We start from the raw sequence: 23,009 nt of genomic DNA on the forward strand, positions 1-23,009 counted from the left end.
TGACTTCCGAAGAGTGCACATCTGAAGAACCAACAAATGAAATCTGTGTATTTCAATTAGTGTAGAACTTTGGAACTGAAGTCAGTCTTCTTCAGTCTTCTCTGCTGCTTGGTACTATTTGGAACGCTGTTGGAGTTTGTCTATTGTTGTTTAAGTCTACTCTCACATCTCTTCTCTGAGTTCCCTGATGAGTTTCCTCATCATAGTCTTAACAGCTCTATTCTGTTATGTGGTTTAGTACCGATAAAGCCAACTTATTCTGAACTGCTGATTCGTCATATGTGCAGCCTGTGTTCTGCACCATCTTGATGCTGCTATCAATTGACGCTGGACGAAGGTGACCATTCTTGTGGAATCATCCTGTATGCTGTCACATGAGGATTTCTAATCTCACTCTAATCCTGTGGCAATTATTGTTTTAGTTAGTACTCCCTTGTCATGACAAATAGATCCAAGCAACCTAGCTCAATGGCAACAATGTCATAATGCACACAATGTAGCTTCAGTAGGGGGCTGTTTTGTAGAGGACACAGAAGTGATATTTATATTGAAGCTGGTTAGCTATAAACCTTGCAGAGCTGCTAGGACTTGAGTAGGCTGTCTGTTTATATTTAGGAAGAGTACCTCTTGTCTCCTCTGGAAGCCTAGGTCATTGATTCTGTACTCAGCTCCTATCTGCCCTTAAAGCAATAACAGAGGTATACTGTGAGCTGCAGGTCTTTACCAGGCCCTAAGCTTCTGCGTCAGAGAAAAATCAGGTTTTTGTTTGAGGGAGGTGAAACCCTACTGAGGCAACAGTCACAATCCTTGAAACAAAACAAAAATCACTAAATTAACTGGTGCATACTAAATCCTCTAGTAGACTGACATAAAAGCAGCCAGGCTTACCTAGGAGGCAATGTGTAAAGTATTTATGCAGTACACAGCACCAGAAAAATCCCAAACCAATTTAGAAACACAAAAGGAATTTGAATAAATAAAATAATACCATAATAACAACAATTCAATAGCTAGAACTGGTGTTCTTCAATTTTAAAGTTTTTAATGACAAATAGTGCCTAAAAACACAAAGCAACACTCATGGACACATGGTTGCGATAGACCAAGGAAAAGTCACAAGATCAGACTGACAGCCATGAAGCATGGGTTGGATACAGGGACCGAGTTAGTCCCATTTAAGAGTAACCTTCTCAAGTCCGGCTCAAAGAGTTCTCTTTGCATTAGTGGAGGCCGCAAGGAGCAGGATTTTGATGTGAAAAGTAAGCATTGCAAACTGTTGTTGGTGTGGTGCGAAAAGCCAGTCATCATTATACTTAATGTTGGTCGAAATTCATGGAAGATAGCTATTGGCGCAAGGTGCAGGCCTTATGTTGACAGTTGTCATGGACGGTCGCGGTCAGTGTACAGAGCAGGTCTCACTGGAGCTTTGAGTTAGTGGTCATTTCAATGCAAATTGTCCTGTTTACATTGCAAAGAGCCCAGTCTTGGGGGAGCTTCCACAGATACCAACCAAAGGTCCAATTCCTGGCGGCACCTGCTCAGGGTTAGGATATACTCCAGCAGAGGCTGGCAGCAGGGTTCAGGCAGGTCCAGGCTTGCAGGTATAGGCAGGTCTTTTTGAAGCTGGTCAGCTGGGAAGTTGAAGGGAGGCCTCTAGAAGCTTGCGATGTCCTTATAGCTCACACAAACAAGCAGGAGGTCAGCCAACTGACTATTTGGGTCAATTGGTGTAGCCTGGGATTGAAGCAAGTCAATGCAAACTTCTTTCTTCTCCAGGACAAGGCAGTCCTTCAAGCAGAAGGGTAGTCCTTCTGGCAGTAGGGCAGTCCTTCTTCTGAATATTCTGCAGGTCCAGGAGAGTTCTGATGATTGTTTCTGAAGGTCCTCTTGTCATACCTGGTGCCGGTCTCTGAGTGGGGGAATTCCCTGGTCCTTGTCAGTTCTCCCTCCTCCTTCCCCTGGACCTCACTTCACATTACTGGGTCAACAAAAGGGAGGCCAGCCTAGGAATCAGGTTCCTTTGTGGGTACTGCAGGCAAATCCCTAACAAAGGTAAATGTGGCTGGGTACAGCTCCTTTGCAGCCATTCTATTGTGATGGCCCACCCTGTCCACATGACACAAAGTTCCCTTTGTCATATTGTCTGGACATAATGCACAGAGCACAACAGAACAGCCATTCACAGTTATCTGACCCACCTGGCAGAAAAACACAGTTGACTGGGACAAGAAAATTGCAACTTTCTAAAAGAGGCATTTTTAGAATTGTAACTTAAAGTTGGACTTCATCATTAAAGAGGATTTTAAGTTACAATTCATTTGAGCACTAACAGCATTTCTCTATCTGTTTCCAACCCAAAGTTAACACTTATTAAAGGCAATAAGGCAACCCAGCATTAGTCAATGAGCAAGATGGGCCTTACAACAGTGAAAAATGACTTTAGGAGTTTTTCACTGCCAGAACATGTATATCTTATGTACACATGTCCTACTTTTTACATACAATGCACACTACCCTCTAGGCCCTTTGGGCCTACTTTTGGGGTTACTTATAAGTATTAAAAAGGAAGGTTTAGTCCTGGCAAAAAGTTTGTTTTGCCAGGTTCTCCTGGCATTTTTAAACTCCCATAGAGGATACAGTGGCAGACCTGAGACATGTTTTACAGTGCTACTTTAGTGGGTGGCATAATAAATATAACCTGCTGAATGAATATATCCCTTCACTGTTGGCCTTAGCCACACTAATAACACTTGGGGACCTCTTTTTGCTTCCTCCCTGATTTTAGGATTAGTGTTTAATGACATCCTGGACCCACTGGGCTCACTCCTGGACCCTGGGATTGAACATCGGGCAGGGAAGAAACTAGCTAACTATGTCCTGGGTACAAGAAGTACTTTTACAAAGAACTTAGAAGTAATTTTAAGGTGCCAATGAGATGAAATTTAGTTTTACTGTGTTTAAAGGAGACAACACAAGCACTTTAGCTATAGTTAGCATGGGTAAATCGCACAGACACCTAATGCCAGCAAAAATTATCTCAGCAATAAATCAAGAGTAAAGGCAAAAGGATTGGGGGAGTACCACACCAAGGATGTCAGGACTAACAAGTTTTATTCTTAATTGTGCTTTCCCACATGTTTATTGTGCAGTTAGTCTATTGTGCATTTTTCAACCACAGATCTGTGCGAATATTTTTCTATCTCAACAAAATACATTTTGTAAAGCTTCTGTCTCTTTTCTTCTTTTGAGAATAAACTTCAACTTTCTAAATTAATTCCATTTTTCTATAAGATTTTCTTAGCATCTCTATATTGTCAAATTCTAAATAAAAGGTTGCATTGCAGGTTACATACTTGTAGTTTTTGCACATTATGATATTTCCTTTCATCATTATACCTAATGACATAGTCCCTTTTATTGCAATAAATAACTTAAACCACGACAACTAAAGCTGATAAATTTTAGAAACAAAAAAGTATAAGTCAAAATGTCTGCATTTGCCGAGCTAAAAGCTTCACATGAGCATGTATACAGTGTCCTACAATTGGGTCACCACTATGAACTAAAGGAGCATGCTTAACACCAAAAATGAATGAAGGGTATCCTCTCTTTTAAGCATGAGTGGAAAATGGCTTTATCTATTCCATCTTTCTGGGCTATCAGTAATTGTATACCAATATCTTTAATGCTAAAAAAACACACACAAATAATTGATCCAGAACCCTTTTCAAAAACAGAAGGAGATGAATTCCACATTTCCCAATGTAAAATACAAATTATGCACAAAAGCAACTTCACTGGAATAAAAAGTACAGGTCTAAATTTACTAAGCCTTTCTGCTGTTGCGAACTTATGCAACATGACTCAAAGTTGCATATTTACTTTACAGTGTAAAAGGTATTTTGAGCGGAAACTGCACCCCCTTTTCAGCACAAAAAGAGCTTTGCATTACTTTGTGTCAGTGGTGATTTACAGGGTTGTTATTTGGGCATGTTAATGCAGACACCCAAAAGTCTGGACACAAAAGGTGGTCTACTGAGATAGCCAGACCAGGCTTTGTGTCAAAAACCCCTCCTTAATGTAGACATTGATAAGACTTAGGGACTGATTTAGATGTTGGCAGAATCGTCCTGCCATCAAGTTTTCAACTGTAAATGCACCCACCGCCGGGTCTGTTTGTCCTTTGTATTTAGATGCTAGTGGTCCCATAGATGAAACACTGCATTCATACTCCCATCTCCGCAAAGAAACACAGGCCACATCGACGGTGGGAAAGGGAAAAGGGAATGCCGGTTGGACCGCAGCCAGCCTTCCTGCCTTTCAGATTTAGATGTACCTTACCGCCAAGTAAAAAGTGGGGTTCCAACCTCCACTCAGTTGGCAGATTGGGGGGGGGGGGGGCAAGGGGTGAAAACTCACCTTTTTACCACTGCCACCCCGTCTTCAACTGGACATGACTAGACAACACCTGCCGAAGCTGCTGCCACTGACCCACGGAGAAAACATGACACTCCCACCCCCATTGATGGACTACAAGGTACAAACTCCGTATTTCCAGGGTATGTTGGGTACACACTAGTTGGGACGCGGGGATCACTGGAGACATATTCATGTCACAGTCATTTTTTTAAATCACTGTGACATGCATATGTCGGGGACACAAGTGGGTCAGACACAGGTGAGGGCACACTGGTACACAACACATATCACACACAAACACAACTGCCATTATGGTGCCTTGAATCCCGCCACCGTCTCCCGCTGTCATTGAACCACCACCAGTACACTGCCTGGAGGACTGTTACAACTAAATACAGTGGGTGGAACTCCGCTAACTAGACAGTCTTCTCGGGTCCGCCACCAACGCGACTTGGCGGTAACACCGCCAAGACCTAAATCAGGCCCAAAAATGTCTTTGTTTTCTAAAAACCCACAAATGTAATCTGCTGAAGTGCATATCCATATTCAATGTGTGAGATAATTTTGAAATGTGTCTAAGTATAGGAATGGAATTTGCAGTGGAAGAATAAACTTCCAATACAGATTCTATGCTACTCAGCGCACACTAACCTCTGGACCATTGTTCAAGGCTGTGAGCAGGGCTGGCTATCGCGCTGTTGGCACCCGGTGCAATGTCTTTTTTTTGCGCCTCCCCAGTGACCTCCTCCTCCATGGTTTCCCTGAATACCACCCTCCAACTGTGGCCCTCATTTGTCCATAGCATCCTCTCTGACTTGCATTTAATATTTAGTAGTGTGTTACATAGTTCACTCACAATCAGTTCTGTAATCTGCATGTAGACGTTCTTTGCAGCAGGCACATTAACCATTTGCACTATGGTAGCATGAGTCAAAACTGCCACTAGACAAAACTAAATCTCTCTCCATCAGGAATAATAATCACCAGAGTTATCTTGATATTTTTATTATTGCCTGAAAACTGTTGGACAGCACCCTCCCCATCCCCCATGTCAGCGCCACCTGCAGCTGTACCGCTCACACCGCCCTAAAAGAGGCCCTGGCTGTGTGTCACAAAAGAAAGTCTAATTAGACAAAATTGTAAATAAGCCCTACAATGTTTTTATTAAAACAAAAAAAATCTGCTTTCGTGACCAAAGCTTACCATGCAATTGTCCAATTGGTTCTGTACCACTTCCTGTTCCACACTCTTGATCTCAAGTATAGGCAGTTCCAGTGTCACATCATCCAAAATCCGTTTGCAGTCCTGTAAACGTTGCTCAAATTTTGCTGGCTTGTGGAACAAACGGAACTTCAAAGAAATTTCTTGGAGTTTTTTCTATACAAATGTAAAAGTTCCATGAAATAAAGCATAGATATCTAAAATACAGAACGTGAAAAAACACTGACATGCACACACACGCAGAGTCGGCTATAGGAACTCCTCGTTTGTAGCAGGACTACATGATAGTCACTGGGCTGCATTAAATGACCGGAGATCTTGTACTTTAGGATAGATAATTCCCTAATTTAAAACGTTATAGTTTTGTTTAACATTGTCCATCTTTTGCGAAAAAGATATTGTGAAATTGCACACGATTTGCTTTAACCAGTACTTTAAAGATTATCTGAAACTGAGTAATTCCACAAACACCGTTAATATAGAGTATATTATGTTTAATGAATATTTCCAGGCCCCTAACTCTCTACCGCTAAAGGCCAAAGACAGAAGTAAGGAACTTTATCGGCATTGTATTCTTGAATCAAACTTCACTAGTAACACACCAGGGGACCCAGAAAGTCCGTTGTTACAACCATCACATCCCACGCTGTATCTTACTGTTATTACTTATGAGCGGCACAGGTTTTTACTTACTAGATTTCGCTTGAAGTCCATTATTTAGTAGCATTTCCCACCCAATGTACTTGGTTCAGAAATCTCCCGCCATGTATATGTGATGGTAAATCTCTCCAAAGCACTCTGCACTTTGTTCTCTTCTGTAACCTATACACTGCACCAAGGAGAAGGTTTTTAGGTCGTGTACTTCTGTCCATAGACATTAGGTCTTAGGTCCAGCCATCTTGCCTATTTATATTTACATGATTTGGGAAGTGAAGGGACGATGCATGCTGTGTTAAGTTCTATATATCAGCTGCTATTCCAATCCGCAAATGCTATTAATTCTTGCAATATGTATTTATCTTGATATTGTTATCTATATTTATATTTTTACCTGATCACTGATTATATAAGTGATTGTGTCTTTTATGGCTCATTTGAGCAGAATAAAGTATTTGAAACGAAAGGAGTATATTATGTGTGCTTTGAGGTTTGTCATTTTATGGCATGGTATTTTACCTGGGCTGCTTCAATTTGGGACAGCACTCTCTTAGCGGAGTCTTTATCCTGATTCCTTTTCTTCATTTCTTCCAAACTTATTTCATGACTCATCAAGTCAGACTGGATTTTCTGTATGGAAATAAAATTATAGCAAACTATCAAGTGCTGTGTAAGAAAGTATAAGTTAGAGAAGAGAGTGAAACAATGAATTATCATGCCTAGCAGATCATGATGTCAATACTTCTCTCTGAAGCTCTCGGCTATTTTATAAACATAGATTTATGCTTGCTTTTTATTTACTACACTTATGCTGGCTGGTGAAGAGATGTTATTTTCCTGGATAGCCGTATTGCTCTGTAACCCCATATTGAAATATCTGGAAAAAGTGATTTCTTACAAAATGACTATTCATTCAGCAATTTTCTAACAATTCAATTTCTAGTTTGGGTGCCTGGCCAAAGACACACATTTTTCTAGGCTTGCGTATGACAACACACATCTGAAGGACTGCTGAAATGCAAAGGATTCCACTAGGGCACTCTTAAGCAGCCGGCAAACAGTTTTTTCGTTTTTTTGGCGGTTGTTGTTGCTTAAGGATTCCAACAGAATGCCATAAACAATGCAAAGAAAATAGTATTTGTTTCTCACATTGAAAATATATGAAGAACCTTTCTAGACCCTTTCTAGAAAAGAATGCACATCATGAGGAACACAGCACTCATCTTTCCTGCATCTTCCATCCTTGTTATTTGGGTAGCAGTTTTAAACAGTGCAGTGCTCATTGGAGATTGTCGTCATTCACTCTACCAAACGATTGTACGACGAAACAACGACTTTAAAAACAACTACTGCCTTAACAACTAGGTCAGAACACCGACCTCGTTGCTACTACTAATGATTTTACCACGAATGCCTTAACAACGATATTTCGTTGTAAAGGCATTCCTGATAAAAGCATTAGTAATAGGCACCATTCACCCTACTTCCCTCACCCCACCCCCCCAACCCCACCCCAAAACCTAAACCCCCCTAACCCCCCACCCCCTCCACAAAACCAAAAACGCCCCACCCCCCCCAAAACCTAAAACCCCCCACCCCCTCCCCAAAACCAAAAACGCCCCACCCCCACCCCAAAACCTAAAACCCCCTGACCCCCCACCCCCTCCCCAAAACCAAAAACGCCCCACCCCCCCAACCCCACCCCAAAAACTAAAACCCCCTGACCCCCCACCCCCTCCCCAAAACCAAAAACACCCCACCCCAAAACCTAAAACCCCCTGACCCCCCACCCCTCCCCAAAACCAAAAACACCCCACCCCCCAACCCCACCCCAAAACCTAAAACCCCCTGCCCCCTCCACCCCCTCCCCAAAACCTAAAACCCCCCACCCCTCCCCAAAACCTAAACCCACCACTTACCTTCGCCAACTCCCTTCTTTGTACCTTAACCACGCATGTTCGTTGTTCAGAACATATGTAGTTAAGGCACAAAAAAACAGAGTCGTAGTTAAAAAAAGCGTTGTTGCACTTTCGTTAACTACGACTTTCATAAAAAAAAAGTCATAAAAAAGGATGTTTCCCCTACCAAACGATCATATATTCTTTAGTCAAAAAAGATATGCTATAAGGCCACTGCCATCAACATTCAAATTCCTTCATACAGAAATTCTGGTCCTACCTTAGAGTTTTGCGAACAGGATACTCTTCCACAAATGTGATGTCATGTTTCCAATGGCAGTGCCACCAGCTGGCTCCACTGTTGGGAACCATACACTGACTGCTGGATGGGCCATCAGTGTAGGAGCATCAGATCATCCACCCAGGTAAGAGAAGATAGGCTGATGTACTTTTTGTTCAGTTCAAGACTTCCAGAGAAACCTGAACCAAAATAAATATCCCCACACCGTGGGACAAACCTCCAGGGTGTCAGAGTAATTTTGTTTGTTTTTCAAAAGAATACCCATGCTTTGGGAGTTCATCTGAAACATAATGGCTGCTCAGCAAACTTTCAGTGTGTTGGGGCTCCTTTGAAGGCACAATATGATGGGCAGTAGTCCAGCCAGGGTAGTGAAGGTAATGTCCTCTCCTACCCTGATAGTAAGCAGGCCGCCCGCCATAGTCTAAATGAGCCCCTTTTATGCATCTCCCTTTTCTATCTTATCGAAATCTATGACAATTTGCAATGGAGTGGTCAAGGCTAAGCCTTTGGATTTGGGATGGTACTCAAGTCATCAAGTGACAACCAGAGGAAAAAGACAAAGAAAGGAGATGCCTTCATAGTCCCACTTCTCTGCCAGGATTCCGCAGTGAAGCAAGTCAGACGGAGAGGCAGGGGATATGGAGGCTCAATGTGTCTGTCTGAATTACCTTAGTTGACCTATATTAGTTTGCCCCAGTTGCACAAAAATATAGGGCCTGATTTTGCCATGAGCAGCTCTGACTTACCAAAACTTCTTGTTTTCTGAAGGTATTCAGTAGTGAGCTATGAGTAAAATAATGCTAAGCCAGAGCTACTCACACCAAACGATTTGTGAATTAGCCCAATATTTATGAGTGGACAATCTTACTCTAGATTCACATTTGTATTATTTTGAATGCAAAAACATACAAATATTGTAATGAAACAAAAATATTTATGAGTACGGGAAGTAGTACTACAATAATATTCTTACATACTCTTACAATGCTTTGTAAAGAGGTCCTAAAACATCTAAAAATGACAATAAAATGGGAATATGCAGAGAAAGTTCATATGAAATGAGTACAAGTAGAAAGGACTTTACCCTGTTTGCATTTTTACTAGTGAGGAGTTTAACATTTTGCGGAAGACTCAGATAGGCATGTAAGAGTGAGTGAAAGAGTACTCGTGCACTAATACCATATACATAAAAGCTTTTTTGAATCAACTTTGAAATGTTTGCTGAGCAGCGATTTTCATGATTGCCCTCTGTCACTCAGTCAGTCCCATTTCAGTGGCTTTGGGGCCAGTCCACAAAAAGGCATGCAACAGTATGGAAAGGAGTACTACAGCAGTATTTCTTTACGTAATCCAAAATACCTTTGTAGAGAGGCCCCACAATCTCTTTTTCCAGTGTCTCAAAGTCTCACCGTGATTTTTCATTCAGCCTGGAAAGGAGAAATATGTGGCACCACCGAAAACCAATAGCAAGTGCCCGGAGAACAGCAGGCACTTTGTCCGGCACAGCAGTGGGGACATTGGCACTGCAAAGCAGGTCCCACATTTTGCCTTCTTTCTTAAAAAAGTTGTGAGGTCCTCAACTTTGCTTCTTTGATAATCTCCTACTCTAAGAATAGTTTCTTCATTGTAAACCACTTTGTTGTTGTTGCATGGAACTTTCATAGAGGTAATTGTTATCTTGGGATGATGGTAAAAAAGCATCCTCTCACTTTCAAAGTCTTAGATATGATGGTACTAGATATGACCTTGAGTGGATTTGGGTCACACAGTGTAATTAACTTACCAATATTATCAGCTTGGTTCAGCAATGTGTCTTTTGATTCTAACACTGCCATCAACGCTATGACAACTCCTCATGTTGTTAACGATGGCAATCATCATGAAAATAGCAGAAATGTCACAAAATATGGCAGCTTTGTGGGTGTTTCATTCGGTTTGTCTGGTATCACTCTCCCACATCCCCTGAAAAGCCAACCTTTCCAACACTAGGTCTAAATGGGGTGCTGCAGAAAATGTGCCCCTCTGGAATGATTTCTAGTCCAGATACTGATACTGCAAAAAGTTAGGGGTGACCACCCTAAGGCTGTCAGGTCTAACATCAGGTATTTGAAAGTTACAACAAACAACAATTTTAGTAGAATGAATTTGGATTTAGGTGTGCAAACAGAAACAATGGTTGCCAAGGGACAGCAGCCACAAACAGCTGTGCTCAGTCTTCCACAATCCCTGAAGGAACAGAGGCATTTCCCTTAGTTTATTTGGCAACACTTCCATTTAAAATGCCTTTTTATTTCACAGTGATCAATCACTAGTTAAACACTACCCTCATTAAGAACCACTCACTACCCCAACAAGATTTTCCTTTAATTTAGAATACGATTTTTTTTGTTCAATATCTTATTTTATCTTATCCTATCTGGATTTATAGAGTGCATGGCTACCAGGAGGCCTCCCCACGATGTGAAAGTAAACACTCACAGTCCTCTTACCATGTATTTCAGCTAGTCAGCTAGTCAGCCAAAGCCAGGTTTTAAGAAGTCTCTTCAAAATAATTTCTTTAGGTTCCATTCTCAATCCAATTGGCAAGGTTTTCAGAGTTTAGTGGATATAGAAGAAAAGGATCTTCCTCCCCATCTGGCATTCTGAATGCAGGGGACGTTCAGCAGGCTAGAATAGGAGGACCTTAGAGTCCTATTAGGAGCATGGGGAGTGAAAAGATCCATTATGAATTTAGGTCCCTTGTGGCTGACTGCTCTGTGAGTGATGCACAACACCCTACATTGTATTTCTTCCTCCTCTGCAAGCCAGTGCACAAATGCAAAGGCCTCTTTGAATGTGACTCGCTTGGGCAGCTTAAAATTAGTCCTGGCCACAGCATTTTGGACCACGTGAAGTCTCTTAAGGTCTCATTTCGGTGAGCTTACATACAGGGAATTTCTGTAGTCCAGGTTTGACAGAATTAATGCCTGGACCTTGATTTTTTTTTTAGATACCTGTAATGATATTTGTGTTTTGACCACTGACTCCACGTTGCATTTAGCCTAGCAGCACACGGTCACATTAGTGACTACCAGCTTAATTTTGCCTATTGACTTTATTTTAGCATTAGCCACCGCCACGTTAGAAGCTGCAAGTATTTTTCCATGCCCACGTTATATAATGTGTTTATGTTTTTATTCTGCATGTTTGCGTGTTCTTTCTCACCAAGGACTTAGGCTGATAAGAATGTACTAGGATTATGTTTACGGTACGCAGGGAACGGTTTTGTTTTGAGAGAGGGCACCTTGGGATCTTGGCCAATTCCAGACGTGTCCTTTTCAAAACTGACCTGAAGTAGCCAGCATTTTTTAATAATAAACCTACGGAGTGGGAGGAGGTTTGTAGAATTCTCCTCTCTGGTTTGTTTAAGGTATATAAGAGGCCGAGACCAGATGGACCGGGGAGTGACTCAGATCTTGGACATGCTCAGGACGCTGAGGTGTGTCATCCTTCCTGTGAGGATAATTGATCTCTCTCTCTCCACAATAAATTTTGGGATCTGGCAGTCTGATGCTGATAAGAAGGGAGATGACGCAGATTTACCTGTGCCACATGGTGATGCATGTTTAATTCTTCTTATCTGCTTTGCATTGTCACACATACATACACACACAGATACATATATATATATATATATATATATATATATATATATATATATATATATATACATCCATTTGCTGTGTATATTGCAGTGGAGACATGAACATTTGTACATGTTTTAATTTCATTACTGTGACCATTGTTAAACGTGTGCTTTCAGCATGCTAATCTTCCTCTACAAACCTTGCAGAATGGTTTAATAAATACATTTCTCAGACTAAGAGTTGCATTCCAGAGATTTTTGTCAGTGCATGAGTGTTTCATCTCAGTCCGTAGTGAAACAAAACAATACCATAGGTAGACGGTCCAGTATTTTGTGCAGCTTTCTCAGCACAGCAAGCACGTACTTGTCTGTTTTAGTTAATCTGTACTTCCATTGACAAAGACTGTCCAGAAATATCCCTAGGGTTTGAAGGCGCAGGAGGGATCCCTAGGTTCATTGGACAGTCTCATGTGGTCAGAGGACTGCACAGGGATGCAATATTCCCCACCATAACTAGCTCCATTCAATTTCTGAGAGCAGCTTGCCATCCACTGGGTGACTGTCTCAAGAAAGGGCCCCAGTTGATGTGGGATACCATTACTGGGGGAAAGGGAGACCACCAACTGCATATCATCAGCAAAGGAAATCATAAATACATCAAATTCCTTAACTATGGTGGCTAATGACTGCAAATAGATGTCTAAGAGTGTGGGGCTTAAAAAGACCCCTGCAGCATCCCATATCCCATAAAGGGGGAAAACTTCCAAGAAGCGTGGGGGATCCCAGATCTGAAAAGATCTGTCTGTAAAAGAAGAACACAGCCATTTTAAGGCCTCCTTCTTTACCCCTATTTCATTCACCCTGTGTGCTAAGATGTCATGGTCGGCTGTGTCGAACACGGCATTCAGGTCAAGAAGAATTATTGCAGCCATGCCACTCTTGTAGAGAATTTGTTTGACCTCCTCTGTGACCAGCAACAAGGCTGATTCTGTGCTATGTTTTGGACAGGAACCGTTTTGGGTCCGATCGAGTAGCAAATTTGCATTTAGATGACTGGAGAGGTGACTGCTAATATGCTTCTCAAGAACCTTACCCAAAAATGGCAGCAAGGAGATAGATCTATAGTTTTCAGACAAGGCAGGGTCAAGGTGAAGTTTTTTAACAATGGTTTAACTATTGCATGATTCAATTTTCAGGAAACTGAGCCTGAAGTGATGGAGAGGTTTAAGAGATCGAAGACAAGGGGTAACGCTTATTGTCTTCCTTCCCAGAAGATATGTAGAGGGACCACTTCCAAGGGAGAGCCCATTTTTACTGTCCCCAGGGAGGCCAAGAGAATATCTTCTGTGATGGGGAGGAACTATAAAGATTCCCTATATCCCCTACCAAGGGTGCATCTCCTGCTTCTGTAGATGGTGCCTCTCTTCCCTTTAGCAGTTTGGTACAGATTGGAATCAAATGGGTTTCTGGTTGAAAGAGGTATGTACCCTGTTCAAGCAGGAACCACAAGCCTAATAAGGGTAAGTAAAAAATGTACCATAAATTAGCCTGTGCTCACCCTCCAGTAGCTTGGCACAGAGCAGTCAGGCTTAACCTAAGAGGCAATGTGTAAAGTCTTTGTGCAACACTTCCAACAGTAAAACAGTGAAACACAACATAAAAAGATACCACATCTGGCTAGAAAAATAGAACATAATTTAATAAATGAAAGAAGACAAAGAGGACAAAAATACAATACATAGATCTTGAGTTATGAATTCTTAAAGACAAAACTGCAATGTGCTCAGAAACAAGAAGCATTAACCTGGGATATCTGGTTGTGCCACACCAGGATAAAGTCAAATGTTCAGGGAAAACACAATGGAGGCAGGCTGGCTGGAGGGACCCCATTGGGCATGCTGAACAAAAGTACCTTAATACTGGTTGCGTCTACATCAAACATGCAGGGAGCAGGCTGAACCGATGCATCAATGTCAATACCCACAGTGGTGGCAATGGGTCAATCCTTCCCACGCAGTAGCAAAAATTTGTTGATTTTCTCTATGCAACAGCAGTGATTAATCAGCTTTGAGGCACAGTGTTTTCTAAAAAGGGATGTGCTGAGGTCGATTCAGGCTGAGAGGTGATGTGTCAACTCTGATCCATGCAAGGGGGCCGATACACTGGTTCTAATCCACGCAACAGGGGTGATGAGCCAGTTCCGAGCCACACAGTGCAGGCGATGCATCATTTCAGCTGCACCAAACACCTTTAGCCCACTTTCAAGGGTCCAGGGCTGGGGTTGGAACCACTTGACAGGGTAGACTCACAGATAGCAGACTCCAGATGTAGATGTAGGTGGGTTGAAAGTCTTTTATGTCCATGAGATTTCAGTCAGGAGAACAGTCAACTGGCCCTTGGAGTCACTCTGGGTTGGAGATATGCAGGTCCTGTCCTTCTCACTCCCAAGCAAAAGGGCAGCCAGTCAGCACAACATAACAGGAGTCTAGCAGAGTAGCAGTCCAGCAGATTGGAAATCCTTATAGCAGCACAGCAGTCCTTCTTCCTGGCAGAGTACCCACAGGTCCAGAAGTGTACTGAGTTGGTAGGGTTTTAGGTCTAATTCTTATACACAGTGGTACGTTTCAAGTGGGGGGTAACATCAAAGAAGCTTTAAAGGACACAGAGATCCTCCCTCACTGCCCTGGTTCCAGACTCACTATGGAGGGGTATGCAGCCCTTTGTGTTGGGACAGGACACAGCCTATTCTGGTGTAAGTATGAGGCTGTGCCCAGCTCCTCCCTTCCATCCTGCTCAGGATGGCCCATCAGGATGTGGATGGACCATCAAGTCACACCTAAGCTCCCATTGTGTGTGGCTGTCTAGAGGGAATACATAAGCCCCAGCTGTCATCCACCCCAGACAAGTAATCAGAGGCAGGCTGTTGGCATACAGGACTAAGAGCAGGAAAATGCTCAAGTGTAAAAGTGTATTTTTAAAAATTGTAACAATAAATTTGACTTTACCATTAAAGATGATGTATCATTACAATTCGATACATATTAAACACTGCAGATCTACCTTATCTCAATCAGGAACCATAGCTTACTAAATGTAGAAAGGAATCCCCAATGTTAACCTGTGGGGAGGGTAGGCCTCATAGTAGTGAAAAATGAATTTTGGGAGTTTGTCACTACCAGGACATTTAAAACTTGAAAGTACATGTCCTCCCTTTTACTTACACAGTACCTTGCCATACGGGCTACCTGGAGACTACCTTAGGGGTGATCTATATGTAATAACAGGGGGGTTTAAGGCTTTGCAAGAGGTTTTAAATGCCAAGCCTATATGACAGTGTGATACTGCATTCAAGCTGCAATGGCGGGTATGGGACATGTTCAAAAGTGCTACTTAAGTAGCAGGCCTACTAGTAGCATTTACAGGATGGCTAGTTTTGCATGTAGTGTCCCTATATGTCATATGTAGGGGCATATAAGTAAATTAAATATGACAGTTAGGTATATACCAATTAAACTATGTGTTGGGGAGATTGCACAAGCACTTTAGGCAGTGGTAAAGTGCACAAATAGAGTCATAAACCCAGCAAACATGAGGTCAGAAAAAGAGAAAGGCAGAATTTTTGTGGGTGATCTGTAGAAAGAGCAGTTTCCAACTATCTTATTATTATATATTGTGTTTAACGAGTGCACATTGTTTGCTGTTATCTTTTGGCTTATTCTGAATGCTTACTTGTTCTATGCCTATTCTTGCACAATAGCCACTATTTCAACAGATATTATTGACTTTTTCAACCTTTCAAGAAGGGCAAGAATCTCTAGATATCCAATGAGTTAGTGATAACAATCTACTTCTGCAGAGGTTGACGTCATGAGGCCATATTGACATCAATAAAGAGCACATGTCTCTCTTGTTCTACCATGTTCCCGTTTCTGAACAAATACATATTGTTTGTTTCATCGTGTACATTGATGTTCCAAAAATACTGTAGAGTGACTCGGTGGTCTGTAGAGTGATACAAATACACTTGTATAATTCTGTCTGTGCGCCCCCTGGAGACATGACTCCCAGATATTGCGACCACCTTTTGACTCTCTGTTGAATTTAGAACGTTGATTTTTGCAGAATAATATAAATTGATGTTGGCACTGCTACTGGCTAAGTCCTCTGAGGAAGTCGCTCTTTATAATACAAATGGAACAATCCTTATCTGACTGGGTCAGACCAAACAAGGCACAGATAAGAGGTTTGTTTAAATAGAGTACAGAGTTGTTGTGGATTATTCCATGGAGACTATTCTATCAGAATTTCTTCATAATTGCTCTGCTCACCAGCAGTGATAAGAAATCACACTCTGTTTCCATGACATTGGGGGAACAGCGGCGAGAGATATGGTTGACAAATGCACGTTGCTTTCTGAATATCACCGTTGGATGCCTGGTTGTGAGGTTATCATAGAAATTATTATTTTGTAACGCTGTTAGATGTAGCAGAACCCAACCAATGACAAGACGACGGTTCATTTTATAACAGAATTTGCTGTATCTCAAGACAGATTAACAACAATCTGCAGGGCTTTGTATATAACTAAATCTAATCGCATACATTCATCTTTTGTGATATAATGAATTCTAGCTTTTTGTGATATAGCTCTCGCTTTTCATTAATTTTGAATTACATCATCCTATTTCCAAGTAACTCATTATGTGCTTTGCTGCATTACAGTAAATTTCAAATTGGGCTACTAATTTAAGCTGGGAAGTTGCCTTGGCTATATTCCTATAACTCATAGAGCCAGCGAACAAGTTAACAAAGGTAAAACTCATTATAGACAAGTGTGGAGACTACAAGGAATATATATATGAGTCCCTCCAGAGATGAGACGTAATGGGGAGAAAGAACTTTATTTCTCCTCATGTTTTCCTCTTGCCTTGTGTGCTTGATTCTGTGGCATACATGGAAAGAGGAAAACCCCTCAAGGTGTCCCTTCCTGCACAAAACAATCCTGTTGACAACACAGTCTCCCTTGTACCATGATGCAAGGGTGCCTGCATTGGTGCTGGGCTGCCGAAACAGCACCAGCACAGGAGGAAAAGAAAAGAGTGCATTTTATTGAATAAATACAGTGCATTCAGGCCCTTTCACTTTGGTGTAGGGTGGCAGAACAAGCTGACTTGCTGTGCTGCCCTATGCTAATTACTTTTAAATGAAGGTCTAAATGTCTTGAGCTCGAATCTGGGAAATACAGACTCATCCTTCTATCCTTCCAAAGAGTGATACATGAATAGCAATGAATTAGGTAGTGGTGATATCTATTATTTGCAGCATTTAAAAAGGGCAAATTTATGGCATGAAATGCTATATACAAAACATTCATCTTAAAACATTTGTTATTCATGTTATAAGAATTATAGTATTGCAAGCTCTAGCTGTGACTATATGCCACAAATTGAGCATGTGAAAATGTATTTCTTTCAAATATAAAGCAGAGGTAAAAAAAAGCTTTCTTAACATTGTTCATGTGGTATGGTGCAACACGTTAGTAACATGCAGAAACATTTAGATGCGTATCAAATAAAGTTAACAATCTAATGACTAAATTAAGACATGGTGGGCCTCATTTACAGGAATAAGACGCATCAGCTCCGATACATCAAATTTCTTGTACTGCCCTTTGCCCACCCCAACAACACCCTGGTAACTCTGTATTTAGGATACAACGCTCCATGGCGCACAGTATCCACAGATGCATCAGAAATTCTGACACATCTATGGCACTAGACTGACACATTGCTGGACTAGTGTAAAAAAAAAAATGACGTTACTCCAGCAATGCCAGGAAGCCCCCCATTCACAAAAAGCCTTGCATCAGTATAACGCCTGATCTGGCATTAAAAAAAGTGACACTGTGAAGGAGCTGAACGATGCAGTGAAATCTTATAGATTTCACTGTGCCAGTTTTTCATGGCTTCTAACGGAGGAACGCCTAGCTTACATACATTACACCTAGCGCAGGTATATTGTGGCGCAAGCGTTTACGAGGCTTTACAAACTAGCGCAAAGGTTCCATTGCACCAGTTTGTAAATGTGGCGCACTGTGGGGGATCGCTTTATGCCACCACTGAATCAAAAAAAATGACGCGGTGGTAGCGCAAGGGGCTTGTAAATAGGCCCATGTGTCTCACTTCTTTGGGCTGACTGGAACTTAAAATTGTTGAAAGGCTAAGCAGCGCTATTTTAACCCTAAAGGGAGTGATACATCGTTGCTTGTCACTGTTCTTTAATGGTAGACTTAAAAATACTGTAGGACTGTTTCCAATGTCCTTTAGATAGAGTGTGAAGGAAAAACCCTCTAGAAATGTACTCTCCAAATGCTGTGATGTTCTCTGAAGCTTTCTCTTGCGGACTCTATCCAAGAAACAATGCTGATAAAAGCGCGAGAGTGGCAGTGTGACACACTGAATGGCAGAGACATTTGAGAGACAGCCACAGAAAGTGTGAGAGAAAGTGCGATAGGAAGCATTTTTAAACTAATTGCTGAATTTGTGTAACAGACACCCGCTATAGATATTTCTCCTGAACTCAGTGTTATTGTGTTCGTTTTTAATAAAACGAAATAAATATTTTAACGAGTAACAGTTCCTGGGTCTCATACTATATTTTCTTTCCAAATGTAATAATATGTTTTTCCGACATAATCTATTCTATTTTTAAACAAATCGAGGGTTACAAACAAAAATGTAAAAACAGATACAAGTGTTAACACATATGAGTTAATGGCACAAAACAAGTGCGATAGGTTTATGAATCAGACACGTGTTCCAAGACAATAAACTCAATTTATGGCTATAAGCATGTTGTTTTCAAAGAAAACTATTAGAATGTCCACGTGAGTGGAAGAAAACAGTATTAACTGAGTAGCTTATGATATTGTGTCTATTTTCTAAAGAGAATACTGAGCAGCCAAAAAATAAACACACCTCACGCCTCTCACCAAAATTCTCATTATTGACTGGCAACAAAATACAGCAAATTCTGATACACTTATTTTAAAACTTCAGGCATAGCAATAACATAATTACGTTTAGATTTCAAAACAGAATTTCACAAGCAAAAAAAACAGGCACGAGCCATGGTTTCTTGGTTAAGAAGAAGCCTGCAAAGTGGAGCTGCAGGTTCATAGCCTTTAGTGTAAAATATTTGCAAACACCGTTTAAACGTAATAATTAGGACCCATTTTAATCTAATATATGCTATTTCTTCGGTGAGGTGAGAGGCATGATTTTGCCCTACGCCCCCGGCTGCTGCTGCTAATTTTACCTTGTGCGCTCCTGCAAGACATGCCGAAAATATTGACATATTGCCGTTATGGTAACCATATGTTAAATGCAGGAACCCATGTCAACTAAAATTTGACATAGGTTTGCTCTAAACATGTACCTTGGAGAACTGCATGGGTGCCACACACAGTTGATAATTCTTTCTTTCTTTTCTATTTATGTCGGTCTGAAATAGACCATCAAAGTACAACCATTAAGAAAAATGATCATCAAATGTAGGTTTACAGAAAAACATTAGAAATACCATGTACAAAGTGTTAGACCTGTCCCCCTTAGGGTGGTCTAACCCCAAACCTTTTACCTGCTTGCCTTACCTTTTTGCTGTATCCTTTTGTTGGCCTTAGGACTCTGAACACTTTACCACTGCTGATTAGTGCTAAAATGCATGTGCTTCTCTCCTAAACATGGTAACATTGGTATATCCACAAATGACATATTTAATGTATGTGTAAGTTCCTTGTAAAGTGGTCAATTATACACCCAGGGTTTGTCAATTATATACTACTAGTGGGCCTGCAGCACTGATTGTTGCACCTCCTTAAGTAGCCTTTAAACATGCCTCAGGACTGCCATAGCAAAGCTTGTGTGTGCACTTTAACCGCCACTTCAAGTTGGCATTCAAAACCCCCTTTGTCAAGCTTTAAACTCCCCCTTTTTTATGTATACATCACCCCTAAGTTAGGCCCTAGGTAGTCTATAGGGCAGGGTGCTATGTTACTAAAAGATAGGACATGTACTTTTAAGTTTTATTTGTCCTGGTAGTAAAAAAACTCCCAAAGTTGTTTTTCACCACTGCAAGGCTTACTCCTCTAATACGACAGCATTGGGATTTCCTTAATGTACTTTTAAACTGTAATTCCTGATCAGGAGTAGCTGCATCATGTTTCATATCATTCAAATGGTAATGATAAATCCTTTTTACTGGTAAAGTCAGATTTAACATTCCTATTTTAGAAATGCCACTTTTAGATAGTGGCCATTTATCTGCTCTTTCAGCTGTGTGCCTGCAGTTTGTCTCCAGTAGACGTTTGGGATGGGTAACAGCTACACTTTGTGCATTCCCTCTAGACAGCCACAAACACAGGAAGATTAGGTGCGTCTGATTACTCATATGCATTAATCTGCATTTTGATGGCTGTTTGTAGGGAGGAGGGGAGCTGACACTTACAGGTGAATAGGGAATGCATGTCCGCTCATAAAGGGCTGATTACCCCCTACTGATAGGGGCAAGGAAGAAAGGACCTCTGTACACTCCAAAGAAACTTCTTTAAAGTCACCCCTACTTCAATGTCACCCCTACTTCAAAGGCACATTTGGGTATAAGAACTGGGTCTCAAACCCTACCAAATCAGTACCCTACTAAACCTGTGAAGAACTCTGCCAAGAGTAAGGATTGCTGTGCTACAAGGAGTGTCATTCTGCTTGACTGCTTTCCAAGAAGGACTTCTCTCTGCTTTGATGAGTTACCCTACTGTCTGCTTGTCTCTGCCTTGCTGAGGATGGATTGGACCCCTCTCATCTGAACCCAGAGTGACTCCAAAGGTTTGTTGGCTTGCACCCTGACATCAAATACTTCAGCAACCTGCAATCAGCATCTGGACTCTATCTGCTGTGAGTCCTGCTATGCCAAGTGGTGCCTATCTGGTCCTGAGCCCTTGAAAGTGAGTATCAGTGCTGCAACCCAATTAAATCAACGCATCAACAATGCTGCGCAATCAGAGCCAGCACATTTTCTCCCACTGTTGCTGCCTGAGTCACAGACACCACTTTGCCGACTGCACTGCACGTTGACCCTGAATTCCGACGAATCTTCAACCTTGCACAGCTCGGTGTCGACACATCGCTCCAACCCATCAGTCTGACAATGACGCTTCACCTCGACAGCCAACACTACCTGATATTCGACTCATCCTCGATGCTGCACAGCTCAGAACCGATGTAATGCCTAAATCTCTTCAATCGACAGAGACGGATCTCCTCCTCTACTCCAAAAATTGAGTACTCTACGTCGATGCTTCTTCCATATGGATACTTTTTCAGCAGGACTCGTGTGATCCTGAAGCCAGTATGCCCTCCATTGCAGTTGGCCTGAACTTTCGATTTACCCCAGTCTAGTGTGACCTCAAATAACATTTAAGTGCTATAGACTTCTAAGCACTACTTTTGATTTATTCTTCTAAAATTCATAACTCCACTTCTACTTATTGGATTTTTTTCATTTTGGTTTTGTTTCACTCATTAAAATATATTCTATTTTGATAGTCCTCTGTGGAGTGCCTTTTGTGGTGTTTCCATTGTGTTACTGTGTATGTGTGTTGCACAAATACTTTACACATTGGCTCTTTAGACAAACCTGACTGCTCTGTGCCAAGCTACCAGAGGGTGCATACAGGCAGGGCAGGCTTTAGGCTAGTGCGAGCGGTGCGGTCGCACTGTGTGCTGACCTGGATTGGGGGGGTGCTGAAATCAGGGGGGGGCGCTGTGTTTAGCAATGACTTACGAAACTTGCAATTTAAAAGCACCTGCTGAAATGTTTCTTGTGTGTCCAGCCTTCAGGAGGCAATTAAAATGTCAAGATACTTCTTGTGATTAATGTTCCTGTTAGGGAGAGAGATGGGAATTTTATCTAGCATCAGCTTTAACTCCCATAAAGTAGTGTAGAAGGTTAATATGCCTGCTGCAAAGAACGGAACTATATTTTATGAGGATAGCAGAGTGGATTAGTAAAGCCAGCCTCTGCAAGCACTTTAAAACAAATTAATGTGCTTGAAAGGGGGGCTGTGAAGTGATGAGGGGGACATTTCCGGGTGGTATTAGTGAATCCGAGGAGTTGGTCATCGGGTAGAGGGTGCCAAAAAAGACTGTTGCACAGGGCGCCACCAGGACTAAAGCCGGCTTTGCACACAGGTGATCTCAAAGTGTGTATCTAGCTTACCCTGACTAGAGTGGTAGTTCCTGCTTGTACAGGGTGAATGCTCTGACAACCAGAAACCTCATTTCTAACACAAAGCATGTATTTAATGCCACACATTCACAGTTAAAAGCATTCTAACTGGCATCTAAAAGGAATTATACATTAGGCTCCCAAAATTTAAACAAAATACTCAAATAATTTGGCCTCAATAATTCATATAAATATACAATAAATAATATCCAATAAAAACACTAGCCACAAGAGTTAAAACAACATCGAATTTCAAAGTCTTATGGCAGATTTTAGAAAATGGCCTGCGTAAAACATATTTCCACAGTGCATAAAGAATGCAGATAAATCAGTTCTGCTCTACATTTTTTAATCTGAACCTTCTTTATGACTGGAATGCGAAACCTCTTTGTCAAATGTTTTTAGAAATTACAGAAAAATACTAAATTTAGCAAGGTTTGATATGAATTTTCATCACAAGGACAACAACATACACTAGTAGCATCGTACTGACCAAAATGGAAATATAGTTTCCATCTGACTGAGACTAAATAGAATCTGATGAGCATCAATCTTTTCCATGGGTGGTTTACACATTTCAGATATGGCTCCATTCCTGGACATATTT

At 41.4% G+C, this 23,009-nt stretch overlaps 1 protein-coding gene across 4 annotated transcripts in view; it reads right to left on the reverse strand.

Annotated features, from left to right (window-relative positions):
* DMD (dystrophin) overlaps positions 1-23,009 on the reverse strand; it is a 6,960,831-nt gene that overhangs the window by 4,620,604 nt on the left and 2,317,218 nt on the right. For all 4 annotated transcript variants that reach the window (XM_069204753.1, XM_069204754.1, XM_069204752.1 and 1 more), the window contains 2 exons: positions 6,817-6,927; positions 5,623-5,796 (listed from right to left, as the gene is read on the reverse strand). In XM_069204753.1, the coding sequence (XP_069060854.1) occupies positions 5,623-5,796; positions 6,817-6,927 (285 nt within the window). The remainder of the gene's footprint in view (positions 1-5,622; positions 5,797-6,816; positions 6,928-23,009) is intronic.

The sequence above is a fragment of the Pleurodeles waltl genome, chromosome 8 (assembly GCF_031143425.1).
Source record: "Pleurodeles waltl isolate 20211129_DDA chromosome 8, aPleWal1.hap1.20221129, whole genome shotgun sequence".
Classification (NCBI taxonomy): Eukaryota; Metazoa; Chordata; class Amphibia; order Caudata; family Salamandridae; genus Pleurodeles; species Pleurodeles waltl.